The 20,831-nt window shown below is 34.3% G+C and overlaps 1 protein-coding gene across 24 annotated transcripts in view; it reads right to left on the reverse strand.

The window, feature by feature from the left end:
- Nucleotides 1-20,831, reverse strand: part of ZNF644 (zinc finger protein 644) — a 127,888-nt gene that overhangs the window by 17,601 nt on the left and 89,456 nt on the right. For 18 of the 24 annotated variants that reach the window (XM_042952752.1, XM_042952745.1, XM_042952751.1 and 15 more), the window contains 2 exons: nucleotides 8,511-8,613; nucleotides 6,005-7,702 (listed from right to left, as the gene is read on the reverse strand). In XM_042952752.1, the coding sequence (XP_042808686.1) occupies nucleotides 7,510-7,702; nucleotides 8,511-8,613 (296 nt within the window). In that variant the 3' untranslated portion in view covers nucleotides 6,005-7,509. Of the gene's footprint in view, nucleotides 1-6,004; nucleotides 7,703-8,510; nucleotides 8,614-20,831 lie in introns of those variants that run through there. The other 6 variants (XR_006206330.1, XR_006206327.1, XR_006206329.1 and 3 more) reach the window with 3 other exon arrangements.

Consider the following 20,831-nt stretch of genomic DNA (forward strand, 5'->3'; position numbering starts at 1 on the left):
AATAACTTGAAGGGAATAGTATGTACAAATTTTTCCAAAATTTTAGAAAATCTAGGAGAAACACGTACTCTTGTAAGAGAATAAACTAAAATTGGTTGAGAGGGGGAAAAAAATCTAACAACCTACGATTATAAAATAAATAGTGAAAGTAGTCAAAAGATGTGTCTCTCCAAGGCAACAGGCTCCTGAGTTTATGGATATGAGGACTACCAAATCTTTAAGAAAGCAAAATTGTCCATCCATGTTATGAAAACTCTTTCAGAGCATAGGTAAATTTAAACTTCTCAAATCATTTTATGAGGTTAACATAATTTGGATACCAAATCCAGAGAGATATAGAAGAAAAGTCCATGATCACTAATAGGCATACATGAAAAAATTCTTTAATGAAATAAAAGCAAATTAAGTTCATAGTATGAAGAATCCATCAAGACTAAGGAAAAATTTAAGGATGGTTCAATGTTTAAAAGTCTATTAATGTTTTTTATTAACATCAACAGATTAAATGAGAAAAAGCACATTCAAATCTCAACAGAGGCTGGAGAAATGTGCTAATATTGAGAGTCTATTTTTTATTTAAAAGAAAATAAAGGGGCACCTGAGTGGCTCAGTTGGTAAAGTGTCCAACTTCGGCTCAGGTCATGATTTCACAGTTCATGAATTCGAGCCCAGCGTGGAACTCTGTGCTGACAGCTCAGAGCCTGGAGCTTGCTTTGGATTCTGTGTCTCCCTCTTTCTCTGCCCCTCCCCCGCTCATGCTCTCTCTCTCAAAAAAAAAAAAAACGTTGAAAAAAAATTTTTAAAGAAAATGAAAAACCCTTATCCAATAAGAAACAAACTCTTTTTAATTCAATAAACTGTGTCTACAAGTAACTCCCAGCAAATTATATTTAATGATGAAACAAAAGTTCCCATTATATGATCAGGAGCAGGAGAGGAATGCAAGCTATCACCATTAATATTCAATACTGTACTGGAGATTCTTGATAATATAAGAACACAAGAAAAAGACTAGGAATAAGTATTGGAAGGCAAGAGACAAATATCACAATTTGCAGAGGATATGACTGGCTACATAAATTTCAAAAAATTAACCAAAAAAAGTATTAAAATAAGAGAGTTCAGCAATGTGACAGGATATAAATGACTGCTACGCAGAGAATCCGTAATTTCCCTTTATATCAGTAACGTTCAACTAAAAATTTTGGGAAAAATCTGTTCACAACAGCAACAAAACTAAAATACAGAGAAATAAATTTTAAATGTGCAATTCTTCATAAAGAAAACTGTAAGACTTTCCTGTAAGACATGAAGATAAATGGAAAAACATACCATATCCCTAAAAGAGAAGACTCATATTTCCCATTTTCCACAATTTATAAATTCAGTGCAGTTCTAAAAGCAAGATCTGAGTTCAAAGAGATTTTGACAAAGTAATCCTAAAATATATCAGGAAGAGCAAAACACAAGAATACCATATGATTTCTCTCCTATGTGGAATTTAAGAAACAAAACAAATGAGGAAAGGAAAAAATAGAGAGAGGCAAACCAAGAAACAGACTTTTAACTATAGAGAACAAACTGATGGTTACCAGAGAGAAGGTGGGGGACGGGGGAGGATGGGTTAAGTAGGTGGTGGGGATTAAGGAAGCACTCTGAGTGCTATATGGAAGTGTTGAATCACTCTACTGTACATGTGAACCTAATATTACACTGTATGTTAACTAACTAGAATTTAAATAAAAACTAAAAAAAAAAGAATAACCACAATTTATTTTTAAGAAGAAAAACAAGGGGAACATATCCCATAAGGTATTTAAATAAGCTCTAAAATAATAGCTTATTCACTTAATCATTCAGTGAATATTGACTAGATGCATACTATATAACAGAACTCTTATAGGAAAATAGAACTGAAAAACATATAAAATCCCCTCTCTCGAAAACTTACGTAAGGACTTTGGATTCTGATAATGGTGGACTACATAATCTCAATAATTTCTCTCACTGTGGTCAACTAAAAAGGTTGGGTTAATAAAAACAAAAACATCATATAAGCAGCAAAGAGATAACAAGATAGTAAAGAATTATCTGGTGAAACTCTTAAGAGAAGACAAGAAACCTTATGGGGTCGCCCTGTAATAAAACCTTTTACTTTTGCAGAGGACACAGCATATCTGGAAGAAATAGCTATGAAACTAAGTTGCAATTTCAATGGTCGCAGGGAACTTGTACAAAAAAAATTACATTCACAGGGTAAAATATGAACTAGGGGTGTATGAACCTTCCCATGATGTAGCTTTTATAGCCTGATTTGGGTCATCTGGTAGACCAGGAAAATATAAATCTTGAATTTGGAATTACAGTGTTCTAAACTGGTAGAACCCCTACTCATCTGGCAGAAGTAAATACTATGATACTATGATACCCTACTCTCTGGCAGAGAAAGATACTACGATACTATCCTAGGCTTCAAAATAGTTCTATTAACAGCTTCCAAATATAATATCTAGCATATTGTTAGACATCTAGGCATGTAAGAAAACAAGGTACCATGAACAAGATGCAGGGAAAACATCAGTAAGCTCAGACACGTAATTATTTGGAATTATCAGAAGAATATATAAATAACTATACAGACCATATTCAAAGAAATAACAGCCACATAGGCTACTAGAAACAATAAAAAGTATATCCAAAAAAAGAACCAATGTAAATTCTAGATCTGAAAAATATTACAACCAAAATTAAGACTTCAGTAAATGGGATTTAGTATACTGTAGCTTAGAAAATTAGTAAACTGGAAGATGGGTCAAAAGAAATTATTTGAAATGTAGCAAACACCAACAGAGAAAACTGAGAAGAAATGTTAAAAAACCTAGAGGACACAGTGAGAAGGATTTAAAATACATTTGGTTGGGAGTTACAAAGGAAAGAGAGAATGAGGCAGAAGCAACAGCTGGGAGACAACAGCTAGGAAATTTCCAAAAGCCCATCAGAGATCCCAAACTTGACAATAATAAAAAAGAAATTCCCATCTAGAAATATGATAGTAAAACTTTAGAAAACTAGAGATAAAATTAAATATGTTAAAAAGGAGCCAGAACTACAGAACAGCTTATTTTAAAAGGAGCAACAGGGGCGCCTGGGTGGCGCAGTCGGTTAAGCGTCCGACTTCAGCCAGGTCACGATCTCACGGTCCGTGAGTTCGAGCCCCGCGTCAGGCTCTGGGCTGATGGCTCGGACCCTGGAGCCTGTTTCCGATTCTGTGTCTCCCTCTCTCTCTGCCCCTCCTCCGTTCATGCTCTGTCTCTCTCTGTCCCAAAAATAAATAAAAAATGTTAAAAAAAAAAAAAAAAAAAAAAAAAAAAAAAAGGAGCAACAGCTTAAACTTGCAAGAATAATGAGATGAAACGGTGGCTTGGGACCCCTAAATAGCTTCAGGATGGGTACTGGTCACCAGAAAACCCAAAGCATGATTAAAGGATTGGAACTTTCAGCACCCCTTCTGACCCCGACCCCACCCTGGTCCCACCAACTCCTCCAGGGATGGGGAAAAGAGCTGGAGATTGAGCTAATCATCAGCATCCAATGATTAAAACAACCATACCTATGTAAATGAAACTTCTATAATAACTTCTAAGCAATGGAGTTCAAAAAGCCTCCAGGTTGGTGAACACATCAAGATGTTGGGAGGCTGATGCACTCAGAGAGGACATGGAAGTTCCATGCCACCCTCTTCCATGCATACCTTGCCCTATGCATCCCTTTCCATTTGTCTGTTTCTGAGTTACGTCCTTTAAAATGAACTGGCAAAGTCAAGTATTTTCCTGAGTTCTATAAGGCTCTTGTAGCAAATCACTGAACTTGAACAGGGTGTTGCAGGAACCCCAATTTATAGCCAGATTGTGAGAAGTACAAGTGAGCTGATACTTGTGACTGGCATCTGAAGTGTGGGTGTTGTGGGACTGAGCCTAAGGAGTCTGATGCTAACTCTAGGTAGTTAATGTTAGAATTGCATCAAATTCTTGGATACCCAGTTGATGTCTCAAGAATCAGAGAACTGGTTGTTGGTACTAGAAAATGCTCCAGATCTAATATTCAAAGGTTAGTCTACACAATGCACCACTCAAATTTAAAATTGAGAAAACATGGGGTGCCTGTGTGGTTCACTCAGTTAAGGGTCTGACTTGATTTAGGCTCAGGTCATGATTTCACTTTTGGGCCCACGTGGGGCTCTGTGCTGACAGCAGGAGTCTGCTCGGGATTCTATCTCTCGCAAAATAAGTAAATAAATAAGTAAATAAACATTTGAAAAAATTTGGAAAACAGTATACGTTATATAATACACACAATCACAAGCTCACTGAAACAGCAAGAGAAAGAAATATAACAAGCTGTAAAAGTAAATGTCTTTGAGTGATTATACCAAGGTTATTTCCCCTTTTTACTGTTGCATTTTCATAATATTTCTAAAATGAGCATATATTACACTTTCTTAGGGGAAAAAAAAAATCAAAGCTATTGTTTAGACTAATATGTTTTAACTGTATAGTTCTTGAGAGGTTATATGTATGTCCATAAGAAAAGTCTATCTATTAAATCACTACTGATGGGGCATCTGGGCGGCTTAGTTGGTTGAGTGTCTGACTTTGGCTCAGGTCATGATCTCGCAGTTTATGAGTTCGAGCCCCACACTGGGCTCGCTGCTGTCAGCGCAGAGCCGGCTTCAGATCCTCTGTCCCTCTCTCTCTGCCCCTCCCCCACTTGTACTCTCAAAAATAAATAACACATTTAATAAATAAGTAAATTATTACTGAAAAACTATCATCTCCTTAACCCATAATTAAATATGTGAAATCCAAAATAGAGATATTAGCTACACCATGGTTCTAATATATTCTAAAGAAGCATAGTAGAAAGTACTACTTTTAGAGAAGTTAACTTTTTTGTCTTGATGCTGTTAAATAAATAAACACTTTTAACCAGATTTTTAAAAAAAGAAAGTAAAGCTCTAATACTAAAGAAGCTCAAATATTTTAGGTAACAACAACAACAAAAAGAGTTAAAAGAAAATAGGCAATACTCAATATTGAATCAGGCTATATTGTGATACCATAATTTGAGACAATATGAATTTTTTTTCTAGTAGAAGCCAAATGAAAATTATGTCTTAATTTCCTAGTTGTCAAATAACGGATAAACTTGGCTTCCTAAAGAATTTTTCAAATTTTGAAACCCAAATATCTTTACCATGAAAAATATTTTTTGTTTAATTTACTTTTTAGGAATCCCTATAGTTTACTGTTTTTAATTTGAATTACTCTACTTAGATTGAATTCTATGTACATTAAGAAAAAGAAATATTTATTTTAAATATAGCTTAACATAAAAATTATAATCCAGGTTTGCTTATAAAATTTGTGGTCAAACTACTTGTATTCTTACATCTTGACAGTTTGCTTAATAAGATAAAATCAGAGAACTATAAAAATGAGAGCTGAAAGGGACTCAACTCTAGTGATGCTAGTCTTCCCTTGAGGAATCCTCATTTTTTTTAATTTGTGAATTCTGCAGGCTATGTAATATGTCTTCCAATTTAAAAAATATATTCATTTATAACTATCAATGAAACATGCTCAGTAAGAGTTGTCTCTCAGTAAGAGACAACTGGTATACACAGACTTGGTATATTTTGAGTCAGAAGTAAAGGAATCTGAAATTTTAGCTAGCCTCATCTTTACAGAGAAATACACAGTTTCTATCAGGGATTTCAAAAAACAAAAATAACTTGAAAGTACTTTCCCTCTATCTAGTACCCCAGAGATAAGGAGACCCTTGGTTGAAAATGTTCCACCTAATCCCACTTCCTAATTTCACATATAAGGTATGTGAATAAAGTAGCCTGCTCAGTATAAACAATTTAAACAACATAAAACACAACCACAAGTGGACTATTTCCACCAGTGATAAAAATAAGAAATGCTTCACAATATAGACGTTATAATTTTCTTTAAGTCTTTTTTTATTTAGAGATTTTTCTGGTAAGGAGATATACCATAGGAAAGCAATTCACTGGCAGTGAGGTATGTATATACTCTACCAAAATACTCCTTATTTTAACTGTTTTTAACTTTATTTACATACGAAGAAAATTATCAATGCATATCCTTGTTTCAACTATAGTATTAGCCATACTACATGAAATAAAATGAAATGGTGCTTGCATACAAAAACTGTTATTTGTAAAGGAATCTGATTGCAGGTTAAAAGAACTAATTTGTTTTTGGAAAGAGTTTAAAAGAATCACAATTTATCATGACCAAGACATCTGCACCATATTTTCCATTCCTCACAGCACATTTATTTCAGTAATTCCGTTATGTCGGTTCTTAGCATGAGCATAGTGTTACACGATTTTCGTACATATAGTCACATCCAAAACAAGTTCTAAAATTTAAATTGTAAACATTCTCATCATATGTAGAAATATTTCAATTGGTGTATTAAGTTTTGCTAACTGATCAAATTTGGAATATAAATGAGAAAGCCTATTCTAAATTGTGTAGTGAGCATTGTTCATTAATTACATTTCTACAATGTTAAATAAAGTAAGAGGCAAACCTGTCCTGTAAGCATGTCAAAATTTAAGTAAAACATTAAAAAGAAACAAATCTGTTAACAAAAGGGATGTCTTGCAATAAAGAACATTAGATTTTTTAAATCTATTATGATACAAAAATGTAAAGGGTAAATAGCATCTTTGTTGACAAAGTAGGAGGTAGCATGGATGCACCACTTTATTGTCTGAGAAATGCAACTGGAGTAAAGAATATTTCCTTACCACAAATAATTTCCAGGACTATGTACATATTTCTTTTAGAAATACTTGTTTAAACAAATCTCCCTCCACTTTTTAGTATAAAAAAAACCGTTCCATGTGATTTTAAAAAAACACTTACACATCTAGATAGAATAGTACTCTGCCCTATTTGAGTGAACAGTCTCAAACTATGAAGTACATGATATTTAATGCCCTAAGTTGAGTAAATTTAGTTTAGCGGTTCCTGGTATTATACAAAACACTAAATACATACAAACAAAATATAATATCTTATTTTTCAATGCAAGTCTTGTGGGGAATAAACAGAACTTTGATTCTGGTAACACTGCAGAAAATGTAATTTTCCAGTAAGTCTGTCTTTAAGTTATTCATGTGCAACAGTTTATTAATGACTGCTTACATGTACTGATCTTTCATCGAGTGAACACCATTAACTGACAAAACTTAGTAAACCTTAAAAACACAGCTTCCGTCCTATATAAAATATATAGACTACTTACTGTTTGAAGTACTCAGTTTGCTCTGATGTCACTGTAATTCACTTTTCCCCATATTCCTGCTTTAGTATTTATAAACGGATAATTTAACGTGGCTTTAAAAAAAAAAGACAAAGAATTTCAAATGTACATCCAATTTAAATTTGCTATTTAAAAGGTTTCCTTGTTCTATGAAGCTGCTTCTGCCATTAGTAGAGAAAATGAAGTTTCTGTAATGGAGGCAGGCTTTTTAAGTAGTGACGTGACTTCCACCATGCCAGCTCCAGTCCGTGGAAGATTAGCGTTTACAATGTGTCGTTGTAAGTGCTTAATCCAGTCTTCCTGAACAGACAATGGTCCACGAAAGACTAGGCCACAAAACCTATAGAAGAAGTTGATAACAGTTCTCTTAACATGACCAATTCCCTTTATTTAAAACCAAGTCACATAAAATCCATACACATAAGAGGTAGAGTTTACCATAGCCTGGAGATGCTACCATATACGGGAGCACTTGACAACAGTTTTTAAATACATACAAAGTCAAAATGATTTAATACAATATAAAACTGCCAATTCATAGGTTTAACAGCTATATTACCTCTAGTAATATTTGTAGAGGTGGGAACATTACTATTAAATTAAATTAACTAAAAGGTCTTAATGCCTATACATCTCAATACATTTAAAACAACTATAATTCCAAAATGTACCACTGTTTTCAAAAGACCCTTCCCCAATTCAGAACTCCTTAAACTGCATGAGGATGAGTATAGAAGGAGGTGGGAATGAGTTTGTATAGCTATACTTAGTTAGAAGTATGAGTGGAGAGAAAACGCATTCCCAAGAAGCAGAAACTCAAGACAATTAAGGAAAAAAAAAAAAAAAATCAAACCAAATCAAATTAAACCCAACAAAGCAAATAAATACCACAACAAAAAAAAGCTACTTTCATAAATCAACAGTATCAGAGACTCTGAGATAAATATAAAAAATTTATTCATCAGTTGTTGAAATATAGCGTATTATGAGAAATACAGTGTATTTAAGCCTGTCTCCAAAAGTTCACTTAGAACTTGATTGTTGAGAATGCACCTTCTGCCACAAATTAAAAATCCCAAATAAGTCAGCTAATATGTCTCAAAGCAAGTCTGAAGAAACCGAGCAGACTTGGCAAAATAGGCATATACCTGCATCGGAGAATGTAAACCTCGTCAGCACCATGAGGTAACGTTAGCATTTTCTTCTTACTTCCAGATCTTGACCTTGATTTCTTTTGCTTACAATCTAAGGCTAAAAAAGGGAAGAGAAAGACTTAACGTTTCTTATATATTCCAAAACATAAATACATACTTCTAGAGAGGTCAAGACCATCTAAATCAAGTTAGAAAAAGTCTACATTCTTTTGTGTACCCTGAAGCATGCACTAACTTGCAGTGGGGTCTTTAATTACAGTGATATTACCTGCATACATTCTTCTTGTACTACTTTTTCAAATAATGCTTTATCATACCAAACTAGAACTGAGAAAATGTAACTAAACTTAAAATTACTGAATTGGTCAATTATTACAATAGTAATCTTTCCTCTTATGGCCATAAGTCCATTATTTTAATATCTCATTAATCTTCCTTATTTTCAGGAAAATTATAATCTTTTACTTAAGATCATGATATTAAATTTCCATTTGATTACTATTCCATTAAGTAGGTCTCACATGCTTTGAAAACCTAGTAAAAGATCATCACCAACAAATAAAAAGCTCAATGAGAAATCAATTTTAGGGCAAATACACTTTGAATTCTATTAATAGCAAATAGCTCTTAAAATTATATGCTGGCCCTATACATGAAAGAGCAAAAAAAGCTCAACTCTCAAATTTTAACTCAACCTGTATTGTATGTACAATAATACATGTTTAATTTTACTAAGAAATATAAATCCAGATTATCTCACAAAAGTTTACAAATGGACCAGAAATGTAATGCTAACTATTCTTCACATTTTTTTCAATTTACATTATCTCCTATCTATATTTTTAAAACGTGACTAAAATGGGAAAAAAGATTTTTATATTAAAGTCGATCAAAATTGTAGTGCTGTCTTAAAAATTTTTTCAATTACTTGACTTCTCCTTCAATCACTTATTCTATAAAATCTAACTTAATAAGGGAAAAAAAGGTATTTTTTATAGGGGGAATAGACAGAACGTAACATTTTATTGGTCTTTGAATACAACTACACCATTCCTTTGGACAAAGGGATGACAGTATTCCAGGGTGCTGCTGGTCAATTAGCAGGAAGAGAAGGTAAGAGTTATCTCTAGGGATCCAAGGGGAAGGGAAACAAATGTAACAGAAGAGTTACACAAATGGCTTTTCTTCTGTCAACCTGCCATGTGAAATCCCCTGGAAAAATTCTAGGTAAGAAAGAATAGGAACTGGCTATCCAATGACTCTGTGAAATGAGTTGTTCAAAGTCCAGATTCCAAAAGAACAGATGCTACTATTACAAAACCAGTAAACACAGTTCCTTACAGTCAAGTAGCAATGCTAACAGAAATGTCATATAGAAAATTAAAATCCATGAGAAGCCTAGACAAATCTCATTCAAGCCACTGGTTTCTGCTTCTTGTCACCTGCCTTTTAAAAAGTAAAATCCTGCTTGGGCCCAGAGTCTTCCTTTGCTTATGCTCAGAAGAAGAATCTAGTAAGTAAAGAACTGTAGGAAATCAAGTTAAGTATTAAAGAATGGCTAATTCAAAGCTAAACAACCAAAATCTGGAATAGAAAAATCTCATTAGTTTTCTCAGTCAAGAGCCTGGCACATAGTAGAAACTCAACAAATACTCAAAGGAAAACCCAATAATTGAACCTTTGACATTTAGACAGCATATGAATGGAAATTTGTTCTACTATGCCATACAGATAGCATCCTGTAGCACACCTCGGCATCATTTGTTTAAATGAATATGTTGCTAGCAGTCATATTCTTCATTGATCAGTCTAGCTTATATGTTGAAACTAAGTTCTTCACAACCAGCAGAAAGAGTGAGGTATCAAGTGCTTTGCAAGTAGCACCTTTTCCCCCCTAGTTGCATTGGTGAACAATCTGAATTTAAATGGACTTTAAAGCAATTCATACACTAGACAGAAGTAAAGAGTTTAGGGAACTCAAAGGGCTAAGTGTTACTAGATGTCAGCTTTTCTTTCCCTATCTATAAGGTAAACCACACACAATCCCTGTCTTTGTTATGTGCAACAGAGTAAGCATTTGGTTTATCATGAGATTATAGGTAGAATCTTACTTTGATGAGCTTGCTGGTTGTCAAAATTGCCACACTGTATTCAAATTCCTTTTAAAATGTAAATAAATTACTGTAGGATACAAACAGAATGCATTATAACAATCCTTTAAAAATTTGTTCACAGAATGCTAACGTTAAGGGTGTAAAGCAAATTGAGGGATAAGGGCAGAGGGTGATAGGCAAGTATGCAATACAATGTTTTATTATATATTTAGATGCTGTGGTTCTTTAAAAATGGAACTGGACATGTTTGCTTTGAGGTGTAGAAAGAATTTTGACTTTAATACAGGAAAAAGAATTTTTCTGACTTTTGATGTTATACGGACTCTAGAAACTGAGGTTCAGGCTATTTTATGAATGATCAGATCTAAATTTTAAGTGAAAATGCCATAGTTTTTATAGTAATTAATACTTAAAGGAATTATGACTTCAGAAAGGACAACTCTCTCAGCATATGACAGAATCTCCATTACCCAGTGTTCCAAGTAAGTTCAGAGAACACATGCACTGAGCATCCCCTGGAAAACTTGTCCATAAAGTAAGTATATTAAAAAACCTAGGGCCTTTGGTAATTATACCTAAATACCTTGGTGTCTTAATATCTCCATGATCACTTTTACATAATTCTTGTTTTTAAAAAAATTTATATTTGAGAGGGAGACAGCATGAGTGGGAGAGGGGCAGAGAGAGAGGGAGACACAGAATCCAAAGCAGGCTCTGAGTTGTCAGCACAGAGCTGGACGCAAGGCTCGAACTCACAAACCATGAGATCATGACCTGAGCCAAAATCAGACGCTTAACCGAATGAGCCACCCAGGTGCCCCTCCATGATCACTTTTAAATTTCTTATCCCTTGAAATGTCACTTATTTATCTTAGATGATAAAACATGAATACATTTTACAGGAATAGTTTTTTCTAATACCAACATCCAAACTTCACACCTGCATTACAGCCCAAACATTTTAGAAAAATCTGCAAAAAAAAAAAAAAAATGAGTATTTAACATATTAATATGCACACAAAAGGGACACCCATATGGTATTCTCTACATGAAAAAGATGATTTACACAAAATGTTCCACTACATGAAATAGATGATGTACAAACATATCTATTACACAAATGTTCTCATTCAACAGTTTTTATTACATCTAGAGGGAAAAGCAGTTTTATTCTGGACTGTACCAGGAGTCACTAGAACATTAGAACACAACACTAACACATTCAGTTTTAGTATAATGGGGCTTATCAATATTTGTGATAAATAGTCAAAAGTTTAACAAAGTTATTTACATTAATAATCTGCCAAATACATAAATTTACACAAAGTTTTTCTTTGTAATAGGATTTAAAATTTTTTTAATGTTTATTTATTATTGAGAGACAGAGAGAGACAGAGTATGAGCATGGGAGGGGCAGAGAGAGGGGAGACACAGAATCTGAAGCAGGCTCCAGGCTCTGAACTGTCTGCACAGAGCCCGACATGGGGCTCGAACCCACAAACCATGAGATTATAACCTGAGCCAAAGTCAGACGCTCAACCGACTGAGCCACCCAGGCGCCCCTGTAATAGGATTTTATGTGTGCACTTATTTGTTAGTGTCAAAAAATAAAAACACAAACACTTTTATCTCTTCCAAAGTAGTTTAAATCTAACATTGTTTCTGTACTTGAAATGTATTTACACAAAATACTACATTGGTTTTAGAAATTCTTAATTTTCTTCTCTTGAGTATAACTGCATCTTCAGAAAGGAACAAATTCAGTCATTCAAACCTTCCTAAGGTTCCTATTCAGGGTGGTAAAGAATGTTTAAGTGATTGATTTTAACCAGAAAACTGTTAAAAACACCTTTGCAGTTATCTGATTTATAAAGGATCTAATTTGCTACTGGGAGTATTTAACTTACTTGTAAAGAGAGTGAATTATACTGTAAGGCCATATACAAAGTTTTAGAATATACCTTTCAGTATATAACAGAACAGCTGTTTGATCAAATAGGAATGAAAGAGAAATACAATAGACTTATGAGCCCTCAAAAAGAACACCAAACTGCTATGCTACAAAATATAACAACAACAGCAACAATAGCAACAACAGCAACAACAACAACAACAACAGTGTGTCTAAAGCACTAAACCAGATCAGTGAGAAACAAATTAATAAATAACACAAGAGATACAAATTCAAGTTTGTTTTTTCTGAGCATTATTTAGTTTTATACCCAGAAGAAAAAGAATTTACTTTAGGCTCTAACATTATTAAGTAAGTACTTTTGCCCTTTCCACCTTACTGCCCATTAAATACAATTGTTTCAATGAATTTCATGTTCTTTTTAGTTCACTACACAAATGATCTCAAAAAATGAGGATTTATTTCTTAGAAACATCCAAAGTTCAGTGTGGTAAAGGAGCACATTATAACTAAGCTAAATTAACATTCACCTCCAAAATATTTTCATTTGCAATCATCCTCCCCTGCCCGTTTATTTAAAAGTCCCATTTCATCAGTTTTGCTCCTAACTGGTTGTTGGTATCTCCGGGGTAAAGTGAAACTTAATGTAATGGCCAGGCTATACCTATCCAAAATAAGAGGTATGGTATAGCCCTAGTAGAGGGAAGAAAAATTTCTTCTCCATCTAGTTGGTCTGTATAAGATGGGTAGGCAATAGCAGCTATGAGCTCATTCAGGAAGACAGGAGGGATAAAAAAAGACATAAATAGGTTAAATCATCATTCTACCACCATTAACACACTGGTAGTGGAGGAGATAGGTAATGGCAGTGGAGAGGTGGGAGGAGAATGCATATGCCTGTCCCAAGGGATACACAAGTGTGAGCTGATAAACTCAATGTTAGTTGCTGTCATTAATCTTTCACAGTTCGTAAGTCCCAAGCACATAACAGACTGTGCAAAGAACATTTTCTTTCCCTCAGTCCCAACTGAAAAAGGAACATGGCATTTTTGGGGGGAAGAATCGGGGAAGAAACCTGTTACCTTGGATAAAGTAGGGATGGGGGATAGAGAGAGCCAAATTCTTCTTTCTTCAGTGTACACTCTTATCTTTGCATAAAGTACCTACAAAACAACCTTCATGGGTATATGACTTGAGCAGACACAAAGCAACCCACACTCAGTTTAACGCTCTTGTCGTACACAGTCTTAAAATTCTTAATTTTTTTTTTTTTTTTTTTTTTAGCGTTTTTATTTATTTTTGAGACAGAGAGAGACAAAGCATGAATGGGGGAGGGTCAGAGAGAGGGAGACACAGAATCCGAAACAGGCTCCAGGCTCTGAGCTGTCAGCACAAAGCCCGACGCGGGGCTCGAACTCACGGACCGCGAGATCATGACCTGGGCCGAAGTCGGCCGCCCAACCGACTGAGCCACCCAGGCGCCCCTTAAAATTCTTAATTTTTTAACACAAGGCGCTACATCTGCATTTTGCACGGGACCCTACAAACTGTGTAACTAGTTCTGGGTCCTGAGTATCTACCACTCTAAATGAGAAAGGCAGCCCTCAGCTCCACTTCTTAATCTCTTGGTTCATAAAAAAAAAAAAAAAAAAAAAAATAGCTATTAAGAGAAGAATTGTTAAATCTTACTCTCTACAACCCATTAAAATGGAAAAGGACTTCCCTACTCCCAATACCAATTTTTTTGTTTTTAGGTATACTGCCATCATCAAACCAATCATTATTCCCAAGATACATATAAAGCAGTTTAAGTGGTTTATTTTTATGAAAAGCAATGTTCCCCTTCTAATCAGAATTAAGCATATAGATAAGATATACAATTAGCAACCTCTGAAGTGTATTTTCACCATTATTTTCTCCTGACATTTTCCCTCCAAAATTGGATATTTTTTCAGTACTTTAAGTTACTTTCACCAATTTTTAGAGTTTCCATTCTCAATGACTAAAAACAGTAACTAACATAGAATCACAGAACAATCATAGCAAAGTTAATCAGATCCTGCATGATTTAACATTTTGCCTAGAAGAGGATGGAATGCAAAAATACTTGAAAAGCAGATTTCCTTTGCTTTAAGTATGAGGTTTATTGCTTAAAGTATTAGTCTAGAAAAGGCAGGTACCTTGAGTTTGCCCTACAAATTAAGAGTTATATTAAGGGCAGCAATAGCCAGGCATCTATGTTTGGCCCAGAGAATGAGTTCAAGCAAATGAAGATAGCCTTTATTTAAACTTGGGTCTACTTGGCAGAAAAAAAGTATATTCAACTTGTAGAAGTCTCTGCTATTTCAAAGTAGAGGGGATATTAGTAAAAGAATATTTTGAGTACTATGTCCCTAAAACATAAAGGGAAAAGCTATACCTAAGTATGATACTTTATCACAGATTTCTATAAATAGAGAAAGTGGAGGCATACAAGTTTTTCTAGCTTGTCAAAAGTTACACACTAACAATACTCTGGCTACGAGTAGCTTACTAGTCAGTTAGGAGTTAAAGATAGCAAATTTACTATTTCTCTGTGGCAACAGGTAAAGAAAAAAACATTTAAAATTCCTCCTTAACGTGGGTTGAACTTGCATGCTGTTTTACTAAAGCAAAATAGGCACTTACCAATACTGACCACTTTCCTAAGACTAAGACACACCTGAAATTGGAATAGACATTAAAATACATAACTAATCTGCTATAAATCACTTTTGTTTAGAATTATTTGAATATAATCACACTCCCTGACATCTGAAAGTCTCAGTATTTCCAAAATATCATTTCATATTTAGTAGGAGTAATTAACTGTTTCTGACTATAAAGTAAATTAGGTAAGGAATCTACCTTACTTTAATATTGCAGTTAAATTATTTTCAACATAATCATGTTCAACTTACACAGGGCGCACAATAATTATAATGGTAAATCTAAAGGTCACAAACACACAAACCCCAACAGATCTCTGATTCAGTTTTCACATGTTTACACATTCCAGCCAAAATCCAAACTAAAATCAAACATGGTGCTGACCAGGTTTCCTCTACTTTGAGTTAACTTCCAGCTAAGGCCACAATTAAACAGACGCTCTAAACACTGCAGAGCAAGAATTAACCTTATCCCTTACATCCCAGACACAACAAAGAAATAGTGAGCCCTATTTTTCCAGTTCTTAGACACATGAGGGACCAGCAGAGTCTCCACAAGTCATCCTCTCACCTTAACCTCCAAAAGAGAGAGTCTGTGTATTGTTTTACTATTTCTATAAAGCTACTTAATGCTGATTACCTACATTCAGCTCTGCCTAGAACATGCCCTGTTACTCTAAGGTCTAACTATATCTTAACCCAGATTATAAACAGCATTAAAAAATTCATGTTAGAATGGAAATCATAACGAACACAAAAGATTATAACAAAGGATATAAAGATATTAGACATGTTAAAAAATCCCAAAACATAACAGTCCAGGTTAGTTCAATTGTTAAAAAGATCCAAACAAGATATAAAAAGCAAAACTCAGAAAATTAGTAACAGCACCAATAGGAATGGTAGGGGACTCGTTAGGATTTTTATGAAAAACAAGTGGCTGGTCAAAAAAGAGTATCAATCAAAGAGAATCCCTAAAATTTATAACTAATGACATCAAAAGAGGGCATCATAAAATGTAAACATTTTGTGCCACAAGGGTACAACATTTTTCGGGGTTCCATTTTCCTAACCACAAACTTAACCGATTCAGTACGTGTGGTTATTTGCTTTATTACAGTGGATAGCTGGATGATTAGGTGTTGCTGGATAAGTAATGAAGCCTAACCTTTTAGGAAACCCCACCGCAGCAGATTCATTAACTGTTTTAGTACAACCATCCTCCTAGTAACAAGATTTAAAACCTAAGCCATTTCTGTCTCTGTCCTCTTCTTCTACTTCTAATTAATCTGCCAAGTTCTGCTTACTTTACTTCCATAGTATTATCTGTGCATCTATTATCTTTCCTTTACATTCCTATTGTCATTGTCCTGGTTCAAGACTCCTAAAATGACCTCACTTATAATTTCTCCACCTCCCCACCAAATCCTTTAACGTTTCTCAAATTCTTAAAAAAAAAAAAAGAAAGAAAGAAAAAAAAAAAAAGAACAAAAACAAAAACAAAAAAATCCTCCCTTGTTCCTCACTACAAAGCTAATTCCATCACCATAAGATTGGCATTCCATGTCCTTTACCTGTTCACCTCTACTCCTGTTATCTCCTACTTCCTAAGTATTTGCAATAAACTTCCACACTGTCCCAAGCTGCTCCCTCCTATAGGTATGCTCCTTCCCTACCCCTAACCCCATTTCCATTTCAATTAGCTATCCTCAGGGTCCAAATCAAATGTGACTTCCTAAAACCTTGCTGAGTCTTGGTCTAGCCAAAAGTACCAATGGCACTTACGATTTGCCTTGTATTAAAGTTATATATTATGTGGTTCTACTCTAAGATGCAATTTATCTCTGCAGTACTTATCACAATGCATAAACCAGAGCATGAGCTAAAAGAACTGCTTGTTGAATTACTGAATCAATCAATTTTTCGTATTGTGGGCAAATGGCCAATCAATTTTTCGTATTGTGGGCAAATAGCCCATTTCTTGCTGGCATAATAAAACACTTAGTATCCATAAGGATGACACTTATGTACTCAAATGGTTAAATTATACTCAGTCTACAGTTTCACAAGGCAGAAATAAGAACAACATTTTAGAAACATAACCATCAAAATGGTTAGGGTAAAATCAAGTTTGATACTAGTCTTCAATTACCTGGAAAATTTACTCAACTTGAACAATTTATTACTGTGCTAATCCCAAATAATGATATATTACTGTGCACATAAATATGTACAGATATAGACTTTTAATGAAGGATGGTACTACAGAGATAAGTTATAACCAAGAAAACACAGAAACCCATCTGTCTGACCACATTATTTCCTTATTTAAAAAAATTCTTCAATGATTTCCTAAATTTTTTAGCAAGCATCCAAAAGTATCAACCTTACCTTTCTGACATTACCATCTTCCCAAACACCCGCAACTGAATCTTTCAGTACCTCTTGAACTCGAAATGTCATCCCTTCGTGCCTAAACTACATTCTTTTCTCTACTGAGAACATTCCACTTTGTCTCTTCTTCCTAAAACTACCCATCCTTCAAGTTCAGGGTCTAGCTGAAACCTTATAAAGTTTTTCCACCATAATAGTATCTTTGTACCTATCCCACAGGATCCTAAGTATGTTTATGGAGCTGAAGCGCAGTCTTTACAGCCTCTAGCACGGTCCTGGTATGATAAAAGAACTAAAAATTTTGTTGAATGAATGAAAATTTTCTTTGACTACTAGGTTTTACTTTCACTTCAAACATAATGACAAGAAACATATGTGCATGAACTATTCTCATTTTTTCCTTTTTCCTTCTTTTTGAGGCTCTATTTAGTAACGAGACACATTATAATGACAGCAGGAAAAAAGGACCCAACTTAATTCCCAGCTCCCCTCAAAAGACGGTCTAGACTAAAATAAACACCTTTATCTCCTACAGCACTTAATACTTTATTTCCATTTACTTGTATACTATCTTGCATAGGTCTCTAACTTTGATAGTTTTGTATGTGTTGCAATAATGCTTTCCTAAGTTCTTTGATGACAGGGACATGTTTCATGCTTCCCAGGTATCTTCCAGATAGCCTACTCTGGAGTAATTATCAAGGTATTTGCTTTAACTAGAAGCTAGTTTGCTCCTTTGAAGTTTAATCATAATAAGAAGATAAAAATGTTCTCTTTGTACTCTTTCAGGCTGAATGAATCACTATAAAAGCGTGCAATTTCCTCAAGATGCAACATTACAAAAATGTTTTAAAAGACACTGCAGAGACACTCATGAAAAGACAAGTAATTTAATGCATCTTAAGAAGCTTTCACAATACTATTTTTTTCTTTCCACCGTAGGAGAAAAGTGTTCCTATAGCACATTCCACAATATAAGAATTACTTTTCTGGTGGCTTATACACCCGCTCAGCACCTGGCACTGTGTTACACATTCATTAGCACTTGTTGTTGCAGGCCTCTGTGGCCAATTAGATCATTAAAGCTGAAAACAGGCAAAAGATCCTATTAAGTAACATGCAATCTACTATTCTATTTAAAAGTGGGTGGTATGAAAAATAAAACACTGACTTTACTAAAAAAAGAATGTAGACATATTGCACTGGTAGTATTGACTGAAAGACTCTGGTGCCAAGTTTTTAAGTTTTCTTTTTCTCACTGGAAAAGTTATGCATTAATTATGATGGTGGTGAGTCTGTTGGTGTAGAATAGTAATAATCCTGCTTTACTTCTAAAATGCTGTCACGGAAGTGTTCTGAAGATAATGAAATGAAACCCCTTCCCCAAATATATTTGCATATAAAAATGTTTTTCTTGCATTACTTTTTATTTTTTATTTTTTATTTATTTTTTTTTTAATTTTTTTTTTTAACGTTTTTATTTATTTTTGAGACAGAGAGAGACACAGCATGAACGGGGGAGGGGCAGAGAGAGAGGGAAACACAGAATCGGAAGCAGGCTCCAGGCTCTGGGCCATCAGCCCAGAGCCTGATGCGGGGCTCGAACTCACAGACCGTAAGATCGTGACCTGAGCCGAAGTCGGACGCTTAACCGACTGAGCCACCCAGGCGCCCCTGCATTACTTTTTTAAATAACTAGGAATCTCTAATTTACTTTAAATAGTACAGGTCAGCATTTTATTTAAAAAACATGATCTACCGATAAACACCTGAATACAATGAGTAAAATAATTTTACATGCTGCCACAGAAGTAGTATTATGATTTCTAACATGTTACTATTGTTGATTCTGGTCAATACCAGTCCCTAAGCAAAAGAGTCACTTGAGGGGAGTGTTTCCAATCTGTGGGTAGTAACTTCTTGGTAAGTAGTAAATCAATTTACTGGGTCATGACCAGCATTATTTTTAATGAAAAAGAATAAAATAGAAATTATTAGAGTACATCACAATCACTTCAGGTGAGGAATGAGTGACCAAGTGAGTATGTGTATTAATGTGCATTTGTATTACAGGGTCAAGATGTAAAATGGAATTCCAATAAAAATGCTGAACACCACTGTTATTCTCTCTGCTTTTTAAGAGATAACATGGCTCTGCACCACTGTGCACCATTGTGCAAACATGCTTTCCTCTTAACTGATACATTTCCTTTCACAACAACCTACTCGGACTTTAATTGTTTCCCCTTTCTTCACCTGTTGGAATTCACTTGCTTTGACCTCAAAATATTTTTCTTTTTTGGTTCCTAACTGCAGATTAAGTTGATAGAATATATTCTGCCTTAAATAATTTTAAATATTTTAGAAATTTTAATAACCAAGGTACCATGTAACTTATCGTCCAATCCAGGACACCTCTGAAAGAGGCACTTTTCTATTACTCGGCCGCTACAAAAGGGCTAACCCAGTCAGTACAGTTGCTCTATTAATAACTTAGTGATACTGTGTTTTTAATACTGCCAGTATAAAAAGGGCATCACTTAATTTAAATATTAAACACAAAAAAGTCAATAGTAAAATTAGAAGTCCAAAAGCATTTAATACGAACTACACGAAATTTCTGATTTTTAATGAAAATTATGCAATGTTCTTATTATTAGACTATATAAAGAATTACCCAGGAAAAAGTCTGTATGACCACGTAAAAAGTTAACCTAAAGAGAATAAAGCTTGAAAAAGAAGTCTACCAATAGTGCAGTCTATGTTAACTGTAATAAATTCTTAATAGGTATGCCTTAAAAAATAATAAGTATGCCTTGAATTTACAATACAGAATATAAAGTAAACCCTTTGGCACTAGCCTCTTTAGACAAAAATTCATTTTAAAAAAGGTAAAAAAAAAAAAGTTTCATAAATGAGCATCTACCATGGAAGGCACATGGAAATTATTAAACAATTACTGGAACCTGCCCAATGGATGACAAACTGGGTCAGTTCTGGGCAAAATTTTAATCTGTGAAGTTTATTCTTTTTTGTCAACTGAACTCTGTCCCAGGTATGGCTACCCTTCTATGTCTTTAATTCCAAGCTTTCCTACTTTATTATTCATCATTTCCTTTTACTAAAGTTAGGAAGCATGTTGTATTTTAATTTATGTTTGTGACCAAATACATTAGTTTTGGTGTTACACAGTTCTGGCATATTAAGC

The sequence above is a fragment of the Panthera leo genome, chromosome C1, assembly GCF_018350215.1.
Source record: "Panthera leo isolate Ple1 chromosome C1, P.leo_Ple1_pat1.1, whole genome shotgun sequence".
In the NCBI taxonomy this organism is placed as follows: domain Eukaryota; kingdom Metazoa; phylum Chordata; class Mammalia; order Carnivora; family Felidae; genus Panthera; species Panthera leo.